Source organism: Ursus arctos, unplaced genomic scaffold, assembly GCF_023065955.2.
Source record: "Ursus arctos isolate Adak ecotype North America unplaced genomic scaffold, UrsArc2.0 scaffold_15, whole genome shotgun sequence".
Classification (NCBI taxonomy): Eukaryota; Metazoa; Chordata; class Mammalia; order Carnivora; family Ursidae; genus Ursus; species Ursus arctos.
This window is the reverse complement of record NW_026622819.1, coordinates 47,521,751-47,541,454: the sequence shown is the minus strand read 5'-3', so window position 1 is coordinate 47,541,454 and position 19,704 is coordinate 47,521,751. Positions and strand designations below refer to the sequence as shown.

General features: G+C 43.8%; 1 protein-coding gene and 1 long non-coding RNA gene across 15 annotated transcripts in view; one reads left to right on the top strand and one right to left on the bottom strand.

Moving 5' to 3' along the window:
• The window catches only part of EBF1 (EBF transcription factor 1), a 384,748-nt gene extending 381,509 nt beyond the window's left edge, over window positions 1-3,239 (top strand). For 12 of the 14 annotated variants that reach the window (XM_048224418.2, XM_026510881.4, XM_048224417.2 and 9 more), the window contains one exon: window positions 32-3,239. In XM_048224418.2, coding sequence (XP_048080375.1) covers window positions 32-63 — 32 coding nt within the window. In that variant the 3' untranslated portion in view covers window positions 64-3,239. The remainder of the gene's footprint in view (window positions 1-31) is intronic. The other 2 variants (XR_007191188.2, XR_003319508.4) reach the window with 1 other exon arrangement.
• A 4,417-nt stretch (window positions 3,240-7,656) lies between these two features.
• The window catches only part of LOC113264031 (uncharacterized), a 309,361-nt gene continuing 297,313 nt past the window's right edge, over window positions 7,657-19,704 (bottom strand). The window contains exons 7-8 of the long non-coding RNA XR_003319512.3: window positions 8,691-8,739; window positions 7,657-8,518 (exon numbers count right to left, since the gene is read on the bottom strand). This is a non-coding gene — a long non-coding RNA (uncharacterized LOC113264031). The remainder of the gene's footprint in view (window positions 8,519-8,690; window positions 8,740-19,704) is intronic.

Sequence of the window (19,704 nt, the reverse complement as noted above, 5' to 3'; positions counted from 1 at the left end):
AACCATTGACTTTCGTCTTCTCTTTCCACAGCGATATCTGGCATGATTGTTCCTCCCATGTGAAAGAATTGCCTTGAAGAATTTTATTAATGAAGAGGTTGGATTCTGCTACAGAGAGTAATCTGATACAAGTCCCCGAGTGGAACTTTTAACTCAGGCCTTTTTAAGAGGAATCACAATAACTGCAGATTTTTAAACAAACAATATCACCGACCTTGCAGATACTGAAATTGGAAGGGGTCTGCTAGTGCAGAGTGTTGGTTAGAAGTTGTACCTCCCAAGTATTTGGGGGATATATTTATTCTGTGTTGATAAAAGCAAATCCACTTTTTCTTTTTCTTTCTTTTTTTTTTTTAAGCTTAACTCTGCCATCATTTGTCTTTTATAAACCGTAAAGCTGTATACAAGGGACACTATAAATAAGACTCCATGTTTTAATTTATGATGTTTTTAAAGCTGTGTAAAGGGAGAATGAAGTGGTGATATTTACAAAAAAGTCAAAAAAGAAAAAAAAGAAAAGAAAAAAAAAAAGCTTGTATGGGACAGAATAGGAATGCCAGTTAGATTTTTTAGAAAACTAAGGGTCGGCTTTTGCGCCTTAAAGCATATCAAATGGTAGTTAGCTCAGACAGTGCATTTTCAATATCTAACTTAATATGCCATCCCTTAGCAGTGCAAGCTTATTTATCTCTTTTGTATTGTTGTCTTAAGTAACTGTGTAAATACATGCAGCCTGGAAAGTTAAAAAGTGATGTAAGTTATCACATTTTTCCCTTCTCAAAAATCCAGTGCCTCTAGACGAATTGTTAAAACTGCATATTTAAACCTGATATCATTCTCTCTTTCACTTGTGTCAACTTCTTCTGAAGCCGATGGCCTCTCGAGAGCTTGATGGCACACATACTGTGTGAGAATCTCCTATGAGACTTCATGGAACAGGGTCCAGGCACAGAATTCCACATTATGCCCTCCAGTTATCAAGCCAAAATCCCACTTTCGCGCCGCCATTTGCAAGTTTAAAGTTTACTCATCCTAAACGCTGACTTCATACCAATCCTCCAAAAACTGACAAAAGCAACATGGCAGGTATTTCAGATTTCCCATTTGAGATAACGCGCCTCTATGGGCTACCCTTACCGTTTGTAACATAATAGATTAGAGCGACAGGTTAAGTGCTTTGGAATTAAGAGTAAAAGGAAAACTGGGAGAAAGGAGAAGAAGGTTGAGAGCTCCAAAACATAGTTTTCTGTTCTATGGAATTTTTGCTCTCATCATCTGGGAAGTGTTCTTAAAAGTCAGAATAAATAGCAAAGACGCAGCAAAGCTCTGAGGATGCATTTGCCTGATATTTTTTCCTTTGCTGTTGTGTTTTTGTATGTAGTTATAAATACTGTAGATTTTTTGTGATTTTTGCCAAAGTCGTTGTTCTATTTATACATTTTAATGTCTTAAGACAGTTTTTCAATATCACAAAAAGATTTTACTGCATATTTTGCAAAGAAAAAAAAAAGCTCACTACCTTTAGCTTGCACATACTTGCAAAGTTAATTAAAAGGCTTTTTGTTTTAAAGGGGATTTTGTAAAATATCCATATAAATAATGTATTTATCTTTGGAATTTGTACATTGCTTTCCCCTTCTTCCTTTTCCTCCCACTCCCAGTTTATTTTATTGTGTATGTTTGCTATGTGAAAAGTGCGTATTTGTTTGGTCACCTACAGTTGTATTAGCTGTTTCAATGTGATTTTTAAACATTTCATTTATAGTTATTTTTAGTTTTGTTTTAAACCATGCTTCAATTTTTTTTATTTCCACCCAAAAGCCATTGTCTATTTTTGTATTATTTGTAAGTTAAGAAGTTTTTTCCAATATATGGCAAAAAAAAATAGTAGCATATTATTCTTGTAGCATTTAGTTCTGTAGATTAAAAAAAAAAATGTATCCTTTGCTTTGGAAGCTTACAAAAAAAAAAAAAAACCCTAATGCTGTTTTACTCTATTAATATGCATGGAATCTCTCCCTTTGGAGTGACGCATTTTGTGCATTAAATTTGGGGGAGAAACTTCATAGAAATCAATGAACATACTTTCTTTCTTAAGTCTGCTTGTATATTTCCTCTGTCTTTCACATAAATATAAACCAGCAGATTGGATGCCTTAACAATGCAAATCATATTCATTTCACTTGTACATTGTAACTGTGCACCAGAACTGTCAGTCATCACTAACATTCTAAGAAAAAAGAAAAAGAAAAAAGAAAAAGAAAAAAGAAAAAAAACAAAGAAATGGAAAAGCACAAAAGAACTGTTTTGTTACCTTAAGAAAATGTAACTTTTTCTAGTAGAGCAAGAAATTTACAACAATGCTGCAACTGTGCATGCCCCCATATGGATTTTGCAATGGTTTTCACTAGACTGTCAAGAGTGCGATTTTTATGGGTTGGGGCGGGTGGGGGAGGGGAGTTGTGGGAGGGAAGGGAGGGAAGGAAAGCTGATTTTTCAAGGTGAGAAATAATAATAATGATGATTAATAATAATAAAAAAAACTGGAAAATGTAAGCAAGGTGGACGCATTGCTTCTCGGTACTCAGAAAGGTTGTCTGAATTCGTGTGGTAAGCGCTGGCCTGAAGATGTATACAATTTAAAGCCATATTTTGTCTGGTGAGCCCCTTAACTGTTTGTGAAGGAATGGTCAGCCGGCGAGGTGTCCGGCTCTGACCCTGACAACAATCGCCACCCGTCCGTCAGCCATGTGTAGTGGTTAGAACTTTTCTGGAAAGTCCAAAGAGCCTTTAAAATGTGTATAATTTGTGTTCTGTTGCCTCTATTTATATTAATTAGATGAAAAGATGCTCTGGCCCTCTGACCCTCTTTCTTCTACACAAAACTTCTACAAGTAAAAGATGTTCCCCTAAATACAGAATATGGCTTTAAGAAGAAAATGAAACAGAGAATTAAGATTTCAGTTTTGGGGGAAAAATACAGCTTCCGGATGACTGGATTGCCTGACATGCCCTGGCCTCACATTGTACTAGGATGCAGCTTAATGAAGTCATCTCTGAATCTACTAACCTTTCACCTTCTTATCAAACTTTTTGAATAGACACACACTGTACAGTTCAATTGTTAGAGAACCTAACTACTGTAGAGATTGTTATAATTTTTTTTTTTTGCAAAAATTCAAGCTGTAAAAACTTTTCAACTTTCACAATATTTAATTAAAGTTACTTCCTGTCTGTGACGGCAGCTTCTAGTTGTGTATTCATTTCAGTATTTCAGAGGAGCCAAAGTCCAACATATGTAGAAGGTCTGTGTTTGCAATTACTCTGACCAGTGTTGACACCCAGAGAAAAGAAATCTGGGTAGTCCTGGGACACCCACTCTCTGTCTTTGTAAATCCTTGGGGATTTGCCAATCTGGGATGCAAATTGCACACGCACAGCGTACTGCTGCCCTCTGCCGGCAGCAGATGGATGCGCACCTGCGCGCACGGGCCCACGGAGGAGCCAAGAGCCCCAAACCAATTCACCAGCCAAGCAGCGCGATCCCCCTGCGGTGACTCAATTGTGAGTCCAGGATCTGACCATTCTAGAATGCCATCCTCCGAGCTACAGGTCTGAACCAAGCTCTTCACATACAGCTGCTAATTAGTCCCAGTGAGCCTTATGGTCAATTAGTTATGTGCCCTGGCTCATTGATGAGGAGGCATGTGTGAACTCAGAACCTTCCATGATCTATAGTTTTAGATCCCTTGTGGATAAGACACTCTCTCTGTTGGATAAAGCCAACTTTATCTGGAGTCAAACATTTCACAGACACCCAGTAGGCACCTTCTCTTGTAAAATGACTTCATGTTAAGTTCCATCATCACCGTAAGTCTTTCCAATTGTTCCTTCAATGCCTCCCCTGCTTTTGCAGTTATTGAACACGGTAAGGTTAACGATGCTTGTAAAATGCCTCAGAAACTTAGCAAATAGGCCAGAGACCACAGAAACTTGATGACCAGAACTAAAAGGGCACCACACAGCCACCATCTTGATCATTTGTGGTGGGCATTGTTGATACACTTTTGCTCAGAATAGAGCCCAATCTGAAGTAATGAGTGTCCTGAATAAGTTAATACGTAGAGAAACTATCATCATTTTCTTAAAAAGGGAGTCTATGTTGATTAGTTTGGTCATTCAACATACATTTTAGGAATTCTGTAGTAGATGCAGGTCCCTGTATTTGATACAGAAAATTAAAAAAATGAACAAGAGGCCCCTGCCCTCAGGATGCCCACAGTCTCAGACTAGACAAATCTATACTCAAAGCAGTTTAGAAGTTTAGAATGACACATGCATGTCACAGCGCTCCACAGAATAAAGCAGACATCCACACCTCTCCACACTGGCCTCCACTTTCCTTAAGGCCTATCTCTTGGAAGCATTTGTTCATTCATTCATTCACACACACCTTGAAGGCGTACTGAGCACCCGGCACTGGGGGAGGTGTGGTAGACTCCACACTGAGTGCCAGGTCGCTGGGCCTGCCCTCACGGAGCTTAGAGCTGAGTGGGCCACGCCAACATGAAGCAACCACGCAAGTAAATGCCAACAACCCCACAATGGCAATGAAGAAAAGTCTAGAGTGCTCTGAAAGTATATTGCAGTGGGCTCTGATTTAACCTGAAGGGCTGGAGAAGGCTTCCAGAGGAAGTGACATTTGAGTGGAGATGTGAAGGATTCGGTAACCAGGTGGGGTGGGCACCTTAGGCAGCGGGGATGAAGGCAGGTGTAAGGCTCTGAGCTTTGGGGGTGGATGCGTGCATTCAGAAACAGGCCCTGCGAGGCAAGCATGCGGTTATGCAAGGTGACACCGCGGAACGTGGGAAATTCAATTCAGAACACACCCTGAGCACCTACTGTGTGCTTGGCACTGTACTAGATTCTAGGATGCACAGGGAAACCAGTCAGAATTCCTGCCCATTGGGCCTAAGTCTCGGCTCAGCATGGCACGTAAATTCACAGCCTCGTATGTGTCCACAAGAGCTACGCTGATAAAGCCCGAGGGGGTGAGCTGGGGTGGAAACAGACAGGGAGCACCTCGCTTGCTCTAGGCAGTTGCTCCCACGTGGGAATTCGGGCCCAGTGATGCCCGTCTTTCATTCTTCAAGAATGCTATATATATGATTGCTTTTTTTTTTTTTTTGGTGTGAAATTTTCATTTTTGTAAATGTCCTTTAATCCAAAAATAGTGTTTTGAAAACACTGTATTGGGCAAACAAAATCCATGAGCCTCTAGAATGTCAGTTTGGGGCTTCTGGCCAAAAGACAAGTTGCTAAAGGAGATGTTTACACAGCCTGATTTGAGGGTCAGAGTGATCTGCCCTCCCCATGGAGATCAAGGAGCACTGCAAAGAGGGAATGCCTGAGTGGTGTGAATAGGAACCCTCCAAGCAGATAAGGGAAAGCAGGGCATGGAAGGCCACGGGCCAATGCCTTTGGAGCTGGCTATATGAGAAAAAGGTACCTAAGATCAATGGAAAGAAATGGGAATATGGGAAAATGGAATATGTAATTGTGAAAAAAAATCCCTATACTCTACAGTGGCCACATTCAATATAAAAATGTATACACCATTTTTTTTTCAATCTCCTTTTGCCTTGCAGAAAGACCTTCATGAGTGAGGGTAGACTTCCAGAGAAGTAAAGTCTTTCCAACACACCAGGCTCAGGGCCATGCCTGCCCTAGCATGCTACCCATCACTCACATTCTCAAGAATGTGGTTCTTGGAATTATTACCCTCTCTCTCCAAAGTCATCGACGTCTCCTTCTTCAGCAGTACTTTCTTAGCAACCTACAATATGATCACATTTTAAAGGAAAGAAAAAAAACGATTTGACCTCACTGTGGTTTCAGTCTGCCATCTCTCTGCTTCCCCTTTATAGCAAGTCCCCTCACGGGAGTCCTCCCAGTCTATTGTCTTTCCTTCTTCATCTCTATTCTCTTGTTATCCACATGACAATAGACGTTTACTATAACCGTGAGTAGTGTGGGGTCATAGACATTGTAAACAAGGGATCAAGGGTATTTTAGAAGTACTATTCTCATTGCCACATAGAGAATGAACTGAAGAAAGGCAGAGGGGAAATGGAGAAGACCTATCAGGCCAGTGCAATGCTTGTTCCAAGCAAGAAATGAATAGCTCGGACTAGGAGGATGAAAGGAAGAAAATAGATAGGATTAGAAATATTCAGTATTGTGATAATAGTCAACGATCGTGTATCGTATACTCTAAAGTTGCTAAGAGAGTAGATTTTCTTTGTTCTCACCACAAAATGAAATGATAATTATGAGACACGACGGAGGTGTTAGCTAACATTCTGGTAGTAATCAGATTGCAATAGATAAATGTAGCAAACCGACTCATTGCACATTGTGAAATTTAAACTTACACAATGTTATATGTCAAGTATAGTCAATCATTTAAAAAAATAGAGAAGGACTTAGGGAGAGAGAACCACCAGCATTTGGCAACTGATACAACGTGGGGATGGAGGGAGAGGAAGAAGTCAAAATCAAACTCAGTTTTCTGACTGCGACAACTACTATTCAAGACAGGGTTGATGTCTCTTGGGGGGGTTTCTTTGCTATGAAGCTGCAGAGTTGGGTCATGGAATCCCTTCCTACTGTTCCCTTTGCTTTGCTTTCCTTCCCTCTCCCAACTATGATCTTCTCCAGAGGCTTCTATATTTACATTAGGAACGAAATTCAGTTTCCGGAACTGGAAATATTTTGTTACTTTTTTTTTTTTTTTTTAACTTAAGCATCAAGCAGTTTTATCTCTTCTCTCTGGAGAGTTATGCTGCAGTGGGACTGATTTTTATCTACTTGGCATACTTTTTTCCCACCGGTTGTAGAATTTCCACATTCTATATTAAGAACTAAAGTTCCAAACCCTGGAATGAACCACAGGCCAGAGGTCGCTTTCTGCAGGAAATACCCTGCACAGGGAATTATGTTATAAGGAGAGTCTAGTACTCAGAAAGGAGTTGACAAAATGTCAACAGAAAGGAGGGAGTCCCATTGAAGTTCATTTGTTCAATAGCACAGATCTGGGTGGGATTCTGGCAAGGATGGTAGCAGCCATAAAATGAAGGGAAAGCAAGGGGAAGGGAATTAGAACCAGGTAATAGCCTTGGTTTTCTCTAACACATTTGTTTAGTCAAGATATTCTTACTGAGGGCCCTCTTTCTGTCAGGCACTGTGCTGAGGGTTGGGGCGTAAATAGACACATTTCCTTCTTCCGTTACTATGAATCAATCACATAAACATATAATTTCATATTGTGATAAATGTTACTGTAACCCTAATGTATCTGAGAGAGCATATTTCTGCACACATTCAAGTCTACTTCAACACCATAGTTAGGTAGAAAGAAATTTTATTTAGATTCAATTAGCCAACGCATAGTACGTCATTAGTTTCAGATGTAGAGTTCAGTAATTCATCAGTTGCGTATAACACCCAGGGCGCATCACATCACGTGCCCTCCTTAATTCCCCTCACCCAGTTACCCCATCCCCCCCACCTCCCCTCCAGCAACCCTCAGTTTTTTCCCTATAGTTAAGAGTTTATCTCCCTTTCTAATTTCATCTTATTTTATTTTTCCCTCCCTTTCTCTATGATCCTATGTTTTGTTTCTTAAATTCCACATTTTTAAAAAATTTAAATCCTTTAAAGGCCATTAGAAAATAATCCAAATGGAAAGTCCATGTTAATACCTACTAAAATTCTCTTTCTTCTACTATCCTTTTCCTTACTCCTCACCTTACTCAGACACTGGTTTCCTCCATCCATCTGACAAAAAACCTCTTCTGAGTTTGCATGATTTTTCTTTTTTCCTCCTCTCTTTCCCCATCTCTCTCATTGCATTGCTTCAATGAAGCCTTTTCCCCTGCAAGAAAATCTTTCCTCTTCAGTGGAGCTGGGAAAAGGGTAGATATTTGGCTAGCCAAATATAATTCCCTTTGGCAGGCTGTGGGAGGGGAGAGCCCATAAATCCTTCCTTGTGAATGTTTGACCTGTTATATTCTGAGGAGCAAGAATAGAAAGCCAGGGGCACAAACAGCAAGATGCAGCGTGCTGCTCATGCTGGAGAGCAAATCGGATGGAGCAGGGGTTAGCAAGCAAGATCTGGGAGTGGAGTGGACAGGGCATTCCAGATGGAGGCAACAGGCCACCACAGAGCGAAGGACTAGTGCTTTCGATTCTTCCCCTCAGAATGCTCCTCCTCCGTTTCTCTCCTCCTTCTGTCATTTCCTTTTTAAATGTGTTCCAGCACTGTTTCCTTCATCTCTGTCTATGCACCACTCCTCATCAGTGCTTGGTTCCCTGGTTGCTCGTCAAGCAGAGCCATTCCTCTGGTTACTCCCGTACCCCCGGGGAGACCTCTCCTCATTGCCCTGACTCCTACCTGCCCTATGAGTTTCTTGCATGGAATTCCAGGGACATGGTCAGCTTCTCTTCAATCCAGCAGCTACAACCAGATGAAAGATTAGAGATCCCCAAGACTGCCCTTTATGATTCTGAGGTTAATATTCCTACCCCGCCCTTGATGTCCCAGAAACACCCACAGCCCAAAGTGTTCAACCGAAAAGGCCCACCTTCAGCCCCCCATTTTCCCCCCCAAACAGAATATTGTGACTCACCCTCATGCCCAGGAAGATGCCAATTTGCTTAATTACATTTAAGGGGAACCTAGAAGAGAGGATAAAAGTTAACAGGGAAATTATATTAATGGCCGCTGGCATTCCCTTGTTGGGGGCCTACTATTACAGGATGTGATATTCTAGTAACTTTATAGAAATTTGTTTGTTAAATTCTCAGTGGTCATGTGATATAGGTGATATTATCCTCAATTAAAAATGAATTGCTCACTAACTTTGTATGAGGACAGTGGGTCCCCATGGGACCTTGAGGGCCATTTGTTTAAGACAGATATGGACTTAACAGTTGGTAGACCTATGGAATGTATTAACCCAATAATCAGTATATACTGAAAATGACTTCAAAAAAATCACTCACATTTTCTAATCCTCAGTTTCTCATCCACTAAAAAGAAGTAACAATAGGAGTATTTATCCTAAAAGATATCTAAGAAGATGACGTTAATGAAATAACAAGCCACATGATGAGTTATCATTCAGTGCCTGCGCCTATTAGCCAGTCTGTCAATATCAGCAATTGGGATTCCAATGTGTGCACGTGTGTGTGTCGATAGAGATATACAGATATGGCTATATCACCCTATCTTTAACTGATCTCAAAATGACAGACATTAGGTTCTTATTTCTTGATATTATATGCAACATTATGATGGACGCCCTTGGCTTAAAAAAATAAGATTCTTGCAAGCCTTTCTTACTTCTCACAAGCTCACTGTATAGTATCCCTGGCATTCAAAGGGTCATCCTCAAAGGAAGGATTCCTCCTTTAACCAAAGAAAATGTTTCCAACAGCTCCCATATCAACCCAAAAGATGATGTGTGACTGATGCTTGTCATAAACACGATCAAAACAAGGATATCCCCCAAATCATTTTTCCTCATTATACTTTAGTACCAGAAAAGAGACCAGTGAACTCCAGACAGAAAAGAAGAAGAATTATTCTGAACATCGTCACATGTCTAAGGAAGCAAACTCTGGCGATAAATCTGCAGGGCAAGGGCTTGGCACTGCTGCTCAGGCTGGGGGAGGAAAAGGTGAAAGGCGGGCCACCTGGGCACACAAGGAAGAAGAGTAAAGAGATACTTCTTCTGTGTTGGCATCCGTGAATCGTTTCCTGTTGGGGGATCCTGCTATGCTCCTTCACAGTTAAAAAAATTGAGCGGTTACAGGTTTAGGTGAAATGTGATTAGGTGAGACTTCGATATGGTTAACAAAGTTACAGAATGGACTCTTAGGAACTTATTTGCATTCAGAAGAAATCTCTTGAAATCACTTATCCCTTCTTACTCGCTCACTTAAAAATCTAAGTGGTTAGTATGTGTCAGTCATTGTCCTTGGAACTCCATGTAAGAGGTGCTGGACAATAATTCAGCATAAAAATAAAAGAAAATTAAAAAGCAAGCACGTAATCACATGTTCAGAAGAGCCCCATGAGAAAATTGGCAGGGTGTTGTAGACGTCCTCTTCGTACTGGTGTTGACCAGGGCCATGTGGCTTGTTGTGGTCCATGGAACACGAGCTGACATGAGAAAGGCAGAGGCCATAGATGTGACTGTGTCGTTTCCCATGGTTCTCACACTCCTGAGATTCGCTGTTAGAAGAGTTTCCCCAGGAAGCTGTTGAAGCTTCAGCCTGAGCCACGGGGACTAGAGCAGCCCGTGCTGACTACAGCTGAACTGCCCTGCCCCTCAGCCTAAAGCAGCATCACAGCCACCCTGACGGTATCAGCTGTCCCTCACAGTCACTGCCTGCAAATTTGCAAGCACGAGAATTAATACTTGTGGCGGCTGTAAGCCCTTGAGCTTTGGGGCAATTTGTTATACGGCATTAATTGTAGCAATAGCCGACTGACCTAGAAATAGAAACCTAGAAGAGGGTACAATTGTAAGAAACACCTGAAAAAAATAGTTTCAAACTCAGTGGTAGGCGTTAAGAAAATGATAGGAGGTCAGGAGAATCATGACCTATGTTACGCAATGGTGAAGCATTGAGTAAAACATGCGATTAAAGTAGTACCTGTGAGAATCTGGAAAGGCAGACAAGCACTTGAACTCTGGAGGTGCGCGAGGAGATACGGACATGGGACAGTCAAAGCCCGGACTGGCTGTAGGTAGCCACATTTGATAAGGTGCCACACAAAAGAGATGAGCCCAGAACAGAATGGCCTGGTTTACAAGCACAACTGAGAGAAAATACAGAGAACTCAGAAAATCGGGGATATGCTGTGTAGAAAATGAGACTGTTTTTCATCTCAGTACTCCATCCCGTAAAATATCCTCAAAGTAGAATAAAGCCAGAGGGAAAAGACCAAGACCATGGCCCTTAAGAAAAGTGCAGGAGCACTGTCTAAATCAAGAGTGTGGCCATCGCAACCTTTGTTAAGACCTTGGAAAAGATCAAGTAGATACTTTTAGCTGCACGAAGGGTTCCTAGAAAGATCACACAGAAGCTTGAGGTGACCAAATTAAGGACCATAATTAACTCTAGAGAAAATGGCGTTTTTGAAAACAATTATGAGTATGGCTTCAGTGTGTGGAATTTACTGGAATTCAATGCATAACCAACCCACTCAGCTTTTGAGACAGTTATGTAGGCATTCTGGAGTAGGAGAGATTGCGGCTGTTAGAGATTTTAAAAAAACATCTGAGTTACTGAGTTACTGAAATTTCTACAAGCAAGAAGCAGCCTGAGAATGTTGCCTAGTTGCTGAAAGGGAGAAATCCTTGCCTTGCCCTTTTAGAAATGACTAAAGAGTAAAAAGAAAAGTTTCCCGGAAGGCAGAGCCGGGACTTGTAGAAAACAATCTTCTAAGTATCTAATTCAAGGAAGCAGAATGTGGATGGAGTAAAGTTTCCCAAACCACTGATGTTGGGCTGGCCATGTGAGTTGGTTCGACCAGTGGGGTGTTAATGGACATGATGTGAGTGGACGCCATGTGGCTTGCTCTGGATGACTTCGGTCTGGCAGCATTATTGTGGCAATAGCTGACATAGCAATTCCTGTTCTTGGATAGAGCTTGGACCATATGAGCCTAATTGACCTTGAATACCCAATTAAAGCAGATCCTTTTAGTCATCTTCTCTGACACCACTACTAATTCCTTTTTTTTTTTTTTTTTTGTAGGGAGGGAGGGGCAGAAAGAGAGGGAAAGAAAGAATCCCAAGCAGATTCCACACTCAATGCAGAGCCGGACTCTGGGCTGGATCTCACGACCCTGGGTTCATGACCTGAGCTGAAACCAAGAGTCGGCCGCTTAACCGACTAAGCCACCCCAGGCACCCCTCATTTCTTCACAGCCCTTTTCTCTTTCTGGAGTTATCTCATTTACGTATTAATTTGTGAACATTTTTATTTACTGCCATATTTGAGTGCCTGGAACTGTTCTTGGCTCATAGCAATAATGAATAGATGTGTTTTGGCTTAAAGGTCCTTTCTCTCTCAAAGATTCTATCATTCTCACAAGCTTAGATTGCATTGGGGATATTATTTATATTTAAGGAGTAAAAGGAAACCATTAAAAGGTTGAATGAGAAATTTATCGAGCTGCTTCTGAGAGACTCAGGTAGACATTGCTGACAAATATTGGGGAGCACTCGGAAGACAGTCCTCAAATAACTCTCTTTCCACTAGTGAGCGCCTGTGGACTGGAACGCAACAGAGTTCTGTTTGCTTCATCGTGCCCAGGATGCCATGTGTCAACTTGTAACAGTTGGTTCACCTTTACCTTTCCATGAAGGCCGTTATATTTTAAACAATACCCATCAGATCTCGTAAGGCTTGATATTTATTTTATTTCAACTATCACTCTTCTTTGTCAGGTGTAGCCTCATGCACAGCAGGTGAACCTTAATGGTTTAAGGAATAAATAGAAAACTGACGGGCTCACACCCATTAGCTAATGGATTACTAAGCAAAAGGGACTACATTCCACCCCAGTGCACTTAGCCCGGGGTTGCTGGGAATTTTAAAGACTCTAGGCTAATGCTTCATGGGCCCAGGGGATAGCAGCTCAAACTCAAATATGGCTCCTTTGATAGACAGGTGAATGAATGTGGCTATCATTATGTAATCACACAACTTAGGAGTTATTTATTATCGACTGCACAACACATTCTAGGAACATAGTGGAGGCCCTCGGCTTGCCACCTTGGTACGTTTGTTGGCTATCACCTGGAAGACAGAAAAACCCTGATGGGAGAATCACATCCATCTTGCCCGTTACTGATTCCTTCGGTGTCCCAATATTTCACAGGAAAATATGTAAGGAAAAGCAGGCTGTTTTAAACACATCTCTTTGACGTAAAGGTGCGTGACATTCTCTTATCTGGAATGCTCCACATCTTTGTAAATTAGCCACCTTGCATGTTGTACTGAGACCTTCTTTCCATAGACTTGAGTCAGTTGTCTCAGATATATGTGCCTCATTAGCATCTGAGCAATGCAATCACTTTTTTATCCCGAATCTCATGATTTTATTGGGCTATTAAGGGCTTGATTTGTGGGCAGTGGGAACAGCCAGAGAACTCATGCCATTGATCACGTTCTCCAGGAGGTGTCCAGCAGAATGAGGAAGCCAGCAAGCGCAGCCCCAGAAACACGCCGGGGTAGGGCTGGGGACGGCCAGCAGTGACAGGCCCGCCTCCGGAGCTGCAGCTCACACCCTGCCCACGGCAGCTGCGATGGCCGATGTCACTGCCCCAGAACACCTTCAGCTGGTGGATTAGGGGGTGGGAAGGAAGGGACTGAAAATTCCCTGCTTCCAGAGGAGGTTCTCGACCTGTTCAGGGTCTCAGGAAAAGGGACCAAAAAAACATAGGAAGAGAACCACTAAGCTATTTCCTACCCGTCTACCTCAGAAATATCAGTAGCTAATTAAAACCTCTCGATCTTTGCTCTGATTAAAGGCCAAGGAATCACAAGCCAGTAGGAGCAGAAGGGATAATCTTAGAGATTATTTTTCTAATGCTGTCACTTACAAGATGAGAAGAGACTCAGAGAGGGGCCGCATTGTGCCTAATATCACAGAGCAAGGGCAGAGCCGGCACTCGAAGTCCCCATCTCCACCCCTAGTGTAAGAGCTGCTGTTCTCATTCCCTGTCTGTGCTCCCCTGGTGGCTGGGGAGTGGAAACAGATTTGTCAAGGGGATTTTCTTATTTTTTTTAAAGACTTTTATTTACTTATCTGACAGAGAGAGAGAGAGAGAGAGAGCGAGCACAAAGAGGGAGAGAAGGAGAAGCAGCCTCCCGGCTAAGCAGGGAGTCTGATGCGGGGCTCGATCCCAGGACCCTGAGACCATGACCTGAGCCAAAGGCAGATGCTTGACTGACTGAGCCACCCAGGTGCCCCAGTCAAGGGGATTTTTAAAGCTGAAGAGTTGAATAAAAAGGCAAATGCCCTCTTCTTATTGGGAGGATCTTGTAAAATAATATCCAAGAAGTATTAAAGCATGTCCTTTTTAGAAAGCCCATGTAATTTCTAACTTTTGAAGTCAATTTAATGATCCACTCAGTAATATATGGGCAGAATTCTCTGCAAGGATCAGGAGAAATTAATTAGCAAACAGACAAATCCAAGCTCCTTTCTCTCTGCGCTCGTCTCTTCTGATGAGCTGAGCTGTCCTGGAGAAGTCTGAAAGTTCAGAAATGCGAGCAGCTCTGCAGGCACGAGGTGATGGCCCCTCCTGACTCCGTTTCGGCATCTCTTCATATCCTGCTCCCCATTAGCAGCCAGTGTGGTCTCCGTAAGTCACAAATCAGATCTTAAAACCTTTCAATAGCTTCTACCACTTAGAATGAAACACTGTCCTCTTCTCAAGGCCACAGAGCCTTATACGATGGGAGCCTTGCCTCTCTCCAAGCCCATCTTGTGCCCCTCTCCCATTGGCCACTGCGTCCCAGCTACAAGCCAGGCTTTCGCCCACAACAGGGCCTTGGCACTTGCTCTTTCTTTCACCTACAAGGATTTCTTTTCTTCGTATGTCTCATACCTTCTTATCCTTTAGGTCTTGACTCACATATCACTTCCCCAAAAGCACTATTTGAATCTCATACATCCTAACCTTTTCCAATCCAGTCACGTCTTACTCCAAAGGCCTGTGTTTCTTTGTTCTAGTAGTTCGCCCAAGCCCCTGCTTATTTTCTGTTTACTTGTTTGCTTGTACCTCCCATGGGAATGTAGGTAGTACCAGGGCAGAAGCCACGTCTACACTGCTCACTATTGCGTCTTCAGCACGTGTTATGGTGCCTGGTACAACGTAAGTGTTAGGAAGTATTCGGGGAGGAATAAAAAAAGATCCTACCCTGGGAACAGAGAAGAACAGGGGTTATAATTTCTCTTTTGTGTAGAGAAACTGAGGTCCTGGGCTTGCCCCAGTGGATCAAGAGCTGTAACTTTCTCCAGGACTTGCTGGTATGGCTGCTGACTGGCAGGGGTTTCCCAGAGGCCGTGCCTCTAATGCAGACATGCTGGCATGGGCTGCTGCGGAGCTCAGGAAGCAAGGCAGAGCTCCCCCAAAGCTTTCCAGAGACTTCTTGAGGCTCTGCCCAGCTGGTGACTCCTTCTCCTCCTCCTCCTTTAATTTGCACAAGGCCACTGAGCTGTTAGGTAAGTGCAGCACTGGGTCTGATTTCAAAACTCATGTTTTTAATCACAGTGATAATCCACAGACCAGAACTGGCCATGCGAGTGACCCAAAAGACTTAAAAAGAAGTGGGTAGTAAGAAGATCTTAGTCACCATTAACTACGTATGCTGCTGCCATCGGCTGCTGACGGAAAGCGAGTTAAACAGCCTTGAAGCAAAGGGCAGGTTCGTTAAGCTAATACGAACACTGAAAAAGTGAGGAGAGTTGGTGTGATAGTAGCCGTACATTTTTCTTTTTCTTTCAGACATCCCCTTCTGCATATCATTCTCCACATTGGCCCAGGTCACAAATTCATAAAATGGCTGTGACAGGACACAAAGAAAAAAATGTTTCTCTCAGGCGTTTGTCTCCGCAAGCCCTCAGGTAAACGAAGACCACAGACATTCACAAAATGTTTGGGAAAGGTCTCGTGAATAGGCCAAGGAGTCTTCCGAGAATTGGGCTCCCCCTGGAGACCAGAAAGTTCCTCTGGATTTGGGGAGGGGAGAGGTGAAGGGGACCTGCTGAGGTAGAAGTGTGGGGGCCCTGGAGGAGGGCTCTGTCCTCTGCGTCCTCGGGGGTGCCCCAAGGCCCCCGGAAGGGAATGGCCAGGGTGGGACAGGCGGGCTGGGCTCACAGCCTCCCTGGGAGTTCTGCACAGCAAGAAACCTGGCGCAGAGCACCCTCCTGCCCTCAGGTGGCCCGGAGCAGGCACGCGGATGCCAGGGCTGGTGGGGGAGCCAGAAAGAAGGACGCCATGCAGCAACCAGCCTGCACCGCAACCGAGGACGGCCACGGCAGCTCAGAAAGACGCTGACAGGATCAGAGAGCCGACCTTCCAAAGGTCTGGGAACCCCACTGATGGCCCAGATCTGATACTCTCCCTTGGGCAGGAGAGACCGAGGAAGCCCCAACTCCACAGAGAGTCCGTTTCTGCCTCATCAGTGGAATGGGATTGGAAAGCAAAACTCAGTTTAGGAAAAGGGCAATTTGCGTTTCTTGCACCCCTGAGAGTAGGACTTCAAGCTGCCCTGCTCTGCCGTTCCCGTGGGGCCTGGCGTGATTTCCATCGTGACGCTTGGCTACTAACCCCGACTCTGAATGTCCACACTGGCCTCCTCCCCAGCCCCGCACGTTCACGGGGAACAGTCTCCAGGCCAATCCACGCAAGAATCTCCAGTCCCCTGGCGGAGGAGCTCCCAAGCCCGGCCAGCCGACGGCGGCCTGAGCGCCCTCAGCACCTGGGGGCACACGCTGCGACGCCATGGCCGGCCCGCCATCCAATTTAAACTGAGTTTCGAGTTGATTTTGGAGAAAATTTATACAGTTTACAGGCTTAAAGCGTTTGCTTCATCCCAGAGGACAGGCAGACGAGGGGAAGGGAGCGGGAAAGGCTAACATTATCGAGAGGAGAGGAAAGCAAGGCGTCCCCAGGAGACCAGGAGGAATGAGCCCCGGAGATGCAAAGAGGGCAGATGACAATTGTCAGATGAGTTTCATCACTCAGCTTTGCCTCTACCTGCTCCCAACTTCTCTGAACAACTGTCCTTTGGGGCCCAAACTTTCCCTGTTTAGTCTCAGCCCAAAAGTGAGTTGGCAGGAAGTTTGAGCAAAATTGTTTCGGGCATCCGGGAGTTATGCATGCAGGCAATGAAATGACATTGTTTCCGCCTTCAAAATAAATAAGAGAGTTTTTGGTCACAGAGAGCTCAGCAATGAGAACTCAGAAATGGCTGAACCTCCAGACATCGGGAGCCCCTACATCCCTGGTAAGCAAACAAATCTCAGAGACTTGGGGGGAAATGGTCTGAATAAAGAAGCTGCTGGAGTTTGAGGGGAGCAGGGGAGGCAGGCAGATTCTGTTAGCAATGTGCAACTTTTTTCATTTAGGCTGCATAATTACCACGGGATGGAAACCGCTGCTCTTATTCATGTGCTCTTCTGCTCAGCCACCGAAGAGAACAAAATTCCCTTTGCTAGGCCTCCAGTTCCTTATAATTTTCCAGAGCACTCCACAACATAACTGTATGGTTCCAAACGGACAAAACTCTGTGCTTTTCCTTCTGGTCTCCCTCCTCTCACAAATAAATGGGTATTTTAAACACAGCACCTTCAAACACAAACAAAGTAATGAACTGCTCTATTCCAGAGAAACAGCATTTCCAGAAGAAGATGCACAGAACTATTTGTACGTACTGTGCAGAGGCCAGGAAAGAAGGGCAAGGACATCTTCCAGGCAAAATTCTACGTCTGACATTCCTTAACCAGTGAGTGCCTCATAGGTCCGAGGTGGCCACAGTTGGTGTGGGTGATGCAGCTGAGGTGATGTCTCTTCCAGTCTCTGTATTTTTTTTTTTAACAACGTAGCAATATATAATCCGGAAAATGGGTCTCTAGTGCCTCTTTCCCACCCTGTGCCTATGCGGCACCACCACTAACTTGAAAACATGCCTTCCTCTTTCTCCTGCTGCCCTGCACATGAGCCATAAAATGGCAGAGAGGCAGGCACGTGTGCGTGCAGGAGAAATGTGCTTTAAACATCTCAATATATTACCTGTCTGGCTCTGGCATGCAGCGAGCATCTCCACTGCTCCTCAGAAGCCCCCCTCCCGCCCTCCCCCCCTTTGATATGCAAGGAGCTAAGGCCAAATCAGCCGCTCTGTAATTTCAATTGTAAGCATCTTTAGAGATGAGTGCTTTGGCAGAGAGGTGCCAGCGCCCCAAATTGGACTCCATAATGAAGCCCTCAAAGAGGAGCGATTTTGCAGAATTTAATGGGCTTTGGGGGACGATTTTACAGGCTGGTTTCCAGGAGCACAAATATTCAAATTGCTCGGCCCCTATTTGAAGGCACATCTGAAGGTGCACCCTACAACCCGTGTGTAGCAGGCTCTTTTGAATCTTGTCCTTGAAACAAAAAAGGGGGAAAAGGAAAGAAAGAAATGCAGTGCCCCCTGGGACTTTGCCAGCAGAGACTGGGTAAGTGCGGAGTGACTGCAAAGCCCTGCCAGGAGTCCTTGGGGCTGGAGGGAGGAAGTGGATGAGAGAGACCGGAGATGAGAAGGGCCTTCAGCAGCCATTGGGGAGGCGGCGGCGGGGGAGAAGAAAGGGAGACACGCACTAAAAACAACAGAAACACAGGTGGAAATGGCCTTGTGGGAAATCAGCCTGTCAACAAACAAAGCTGGAGGCTAGAAACCGCTGCCTCCCCAGCCCCGGCTCCTGGGCAAGGAGATCGTTCTGTAAATAAATTAGCGGTGGCTTTGACTGCTAGGAAATTAATACTGACACCATGAAAGCTGCAAATGACTCCCTTTTATCAGGAGCAGAAGCGCTACACTTCGCAAAGGGATCTTTTTGCCATTCCGCCTTTTATTTTGCTTTGTTTTCTCGGGGAAAGTAAATTAGAGCCACTTACATCAGCAGCTCAGGTTAAAGAAAGGGGAAGAAGAAAGAGAGAGAGAAAAAATAGTTTCATTTCATGTACCAGTGGTTTAGAACTTCATTTAGAGCTAATCACACCCCCATCTTCCTCCGAGCCATTTCTGACAGCAACACAGCCTACATTGCCAATCGGAAGACACAGGCGCTCTGATCTTCACTGGAAACTCACCCGACGGCTGGAGAGAGGGTCTTGAGCCTTCTGTCAATGGTTGTGCAAGTTTAGTTTCTGGAAAAGGCAATTAACTGATGGTCAAGTAAACCGGGAGCTAATTGTTAAGACCTACCCAGTATGGGCTTCTTTGAGAGGGTCTGAGGCATTTCCTTCAATTTGAGCTCTTCCTCCAGAAGGATGGCTGCATTTTTCCCTTTCGGAAGATAGGAGTAGCTCCAAGTTTATTAGGAGGAATAACCTCCCTTAAGAATATGACCCAATAAGGCAAAGCAAAGGCCCTGGAAATGTAGTCATGTTTATGTTCTGGTGAGAAATCAGAATATCCTCCTTTCTACCCCAATTCTGCCTACTAACCACCCTTCTCCCCAAATAAAATAGACCAGGGATTTTAAAGAATTGGATACCTTTAGGAAAACTGGCATTTTGCAAATCTCTATCATCCAATATCTTATTAGTTAAAACTCTCCCTTAACAATTTCCATAATTTTACGGTAAACTCAAAATTGAGGGAAATAAAGAGGACTTTGAAGCCTCATAAATTCTGGACTATCAGAGACATAATTATTTGATCTAAGTTTACAGGAAATTACATGTTGTCTCTTTATGCCTTGGGAAAACAATAATCCTTATATGGTTGTCGTGACTACAGAAGAGCCAGAATTCAAGATTAGCGAACACGGGTCCAACACCACCAGAAATGAGAGGCTTTATTGCACATTAATTCTTTAGCTGCTATAGAGACAAGCTTCCTAGCATT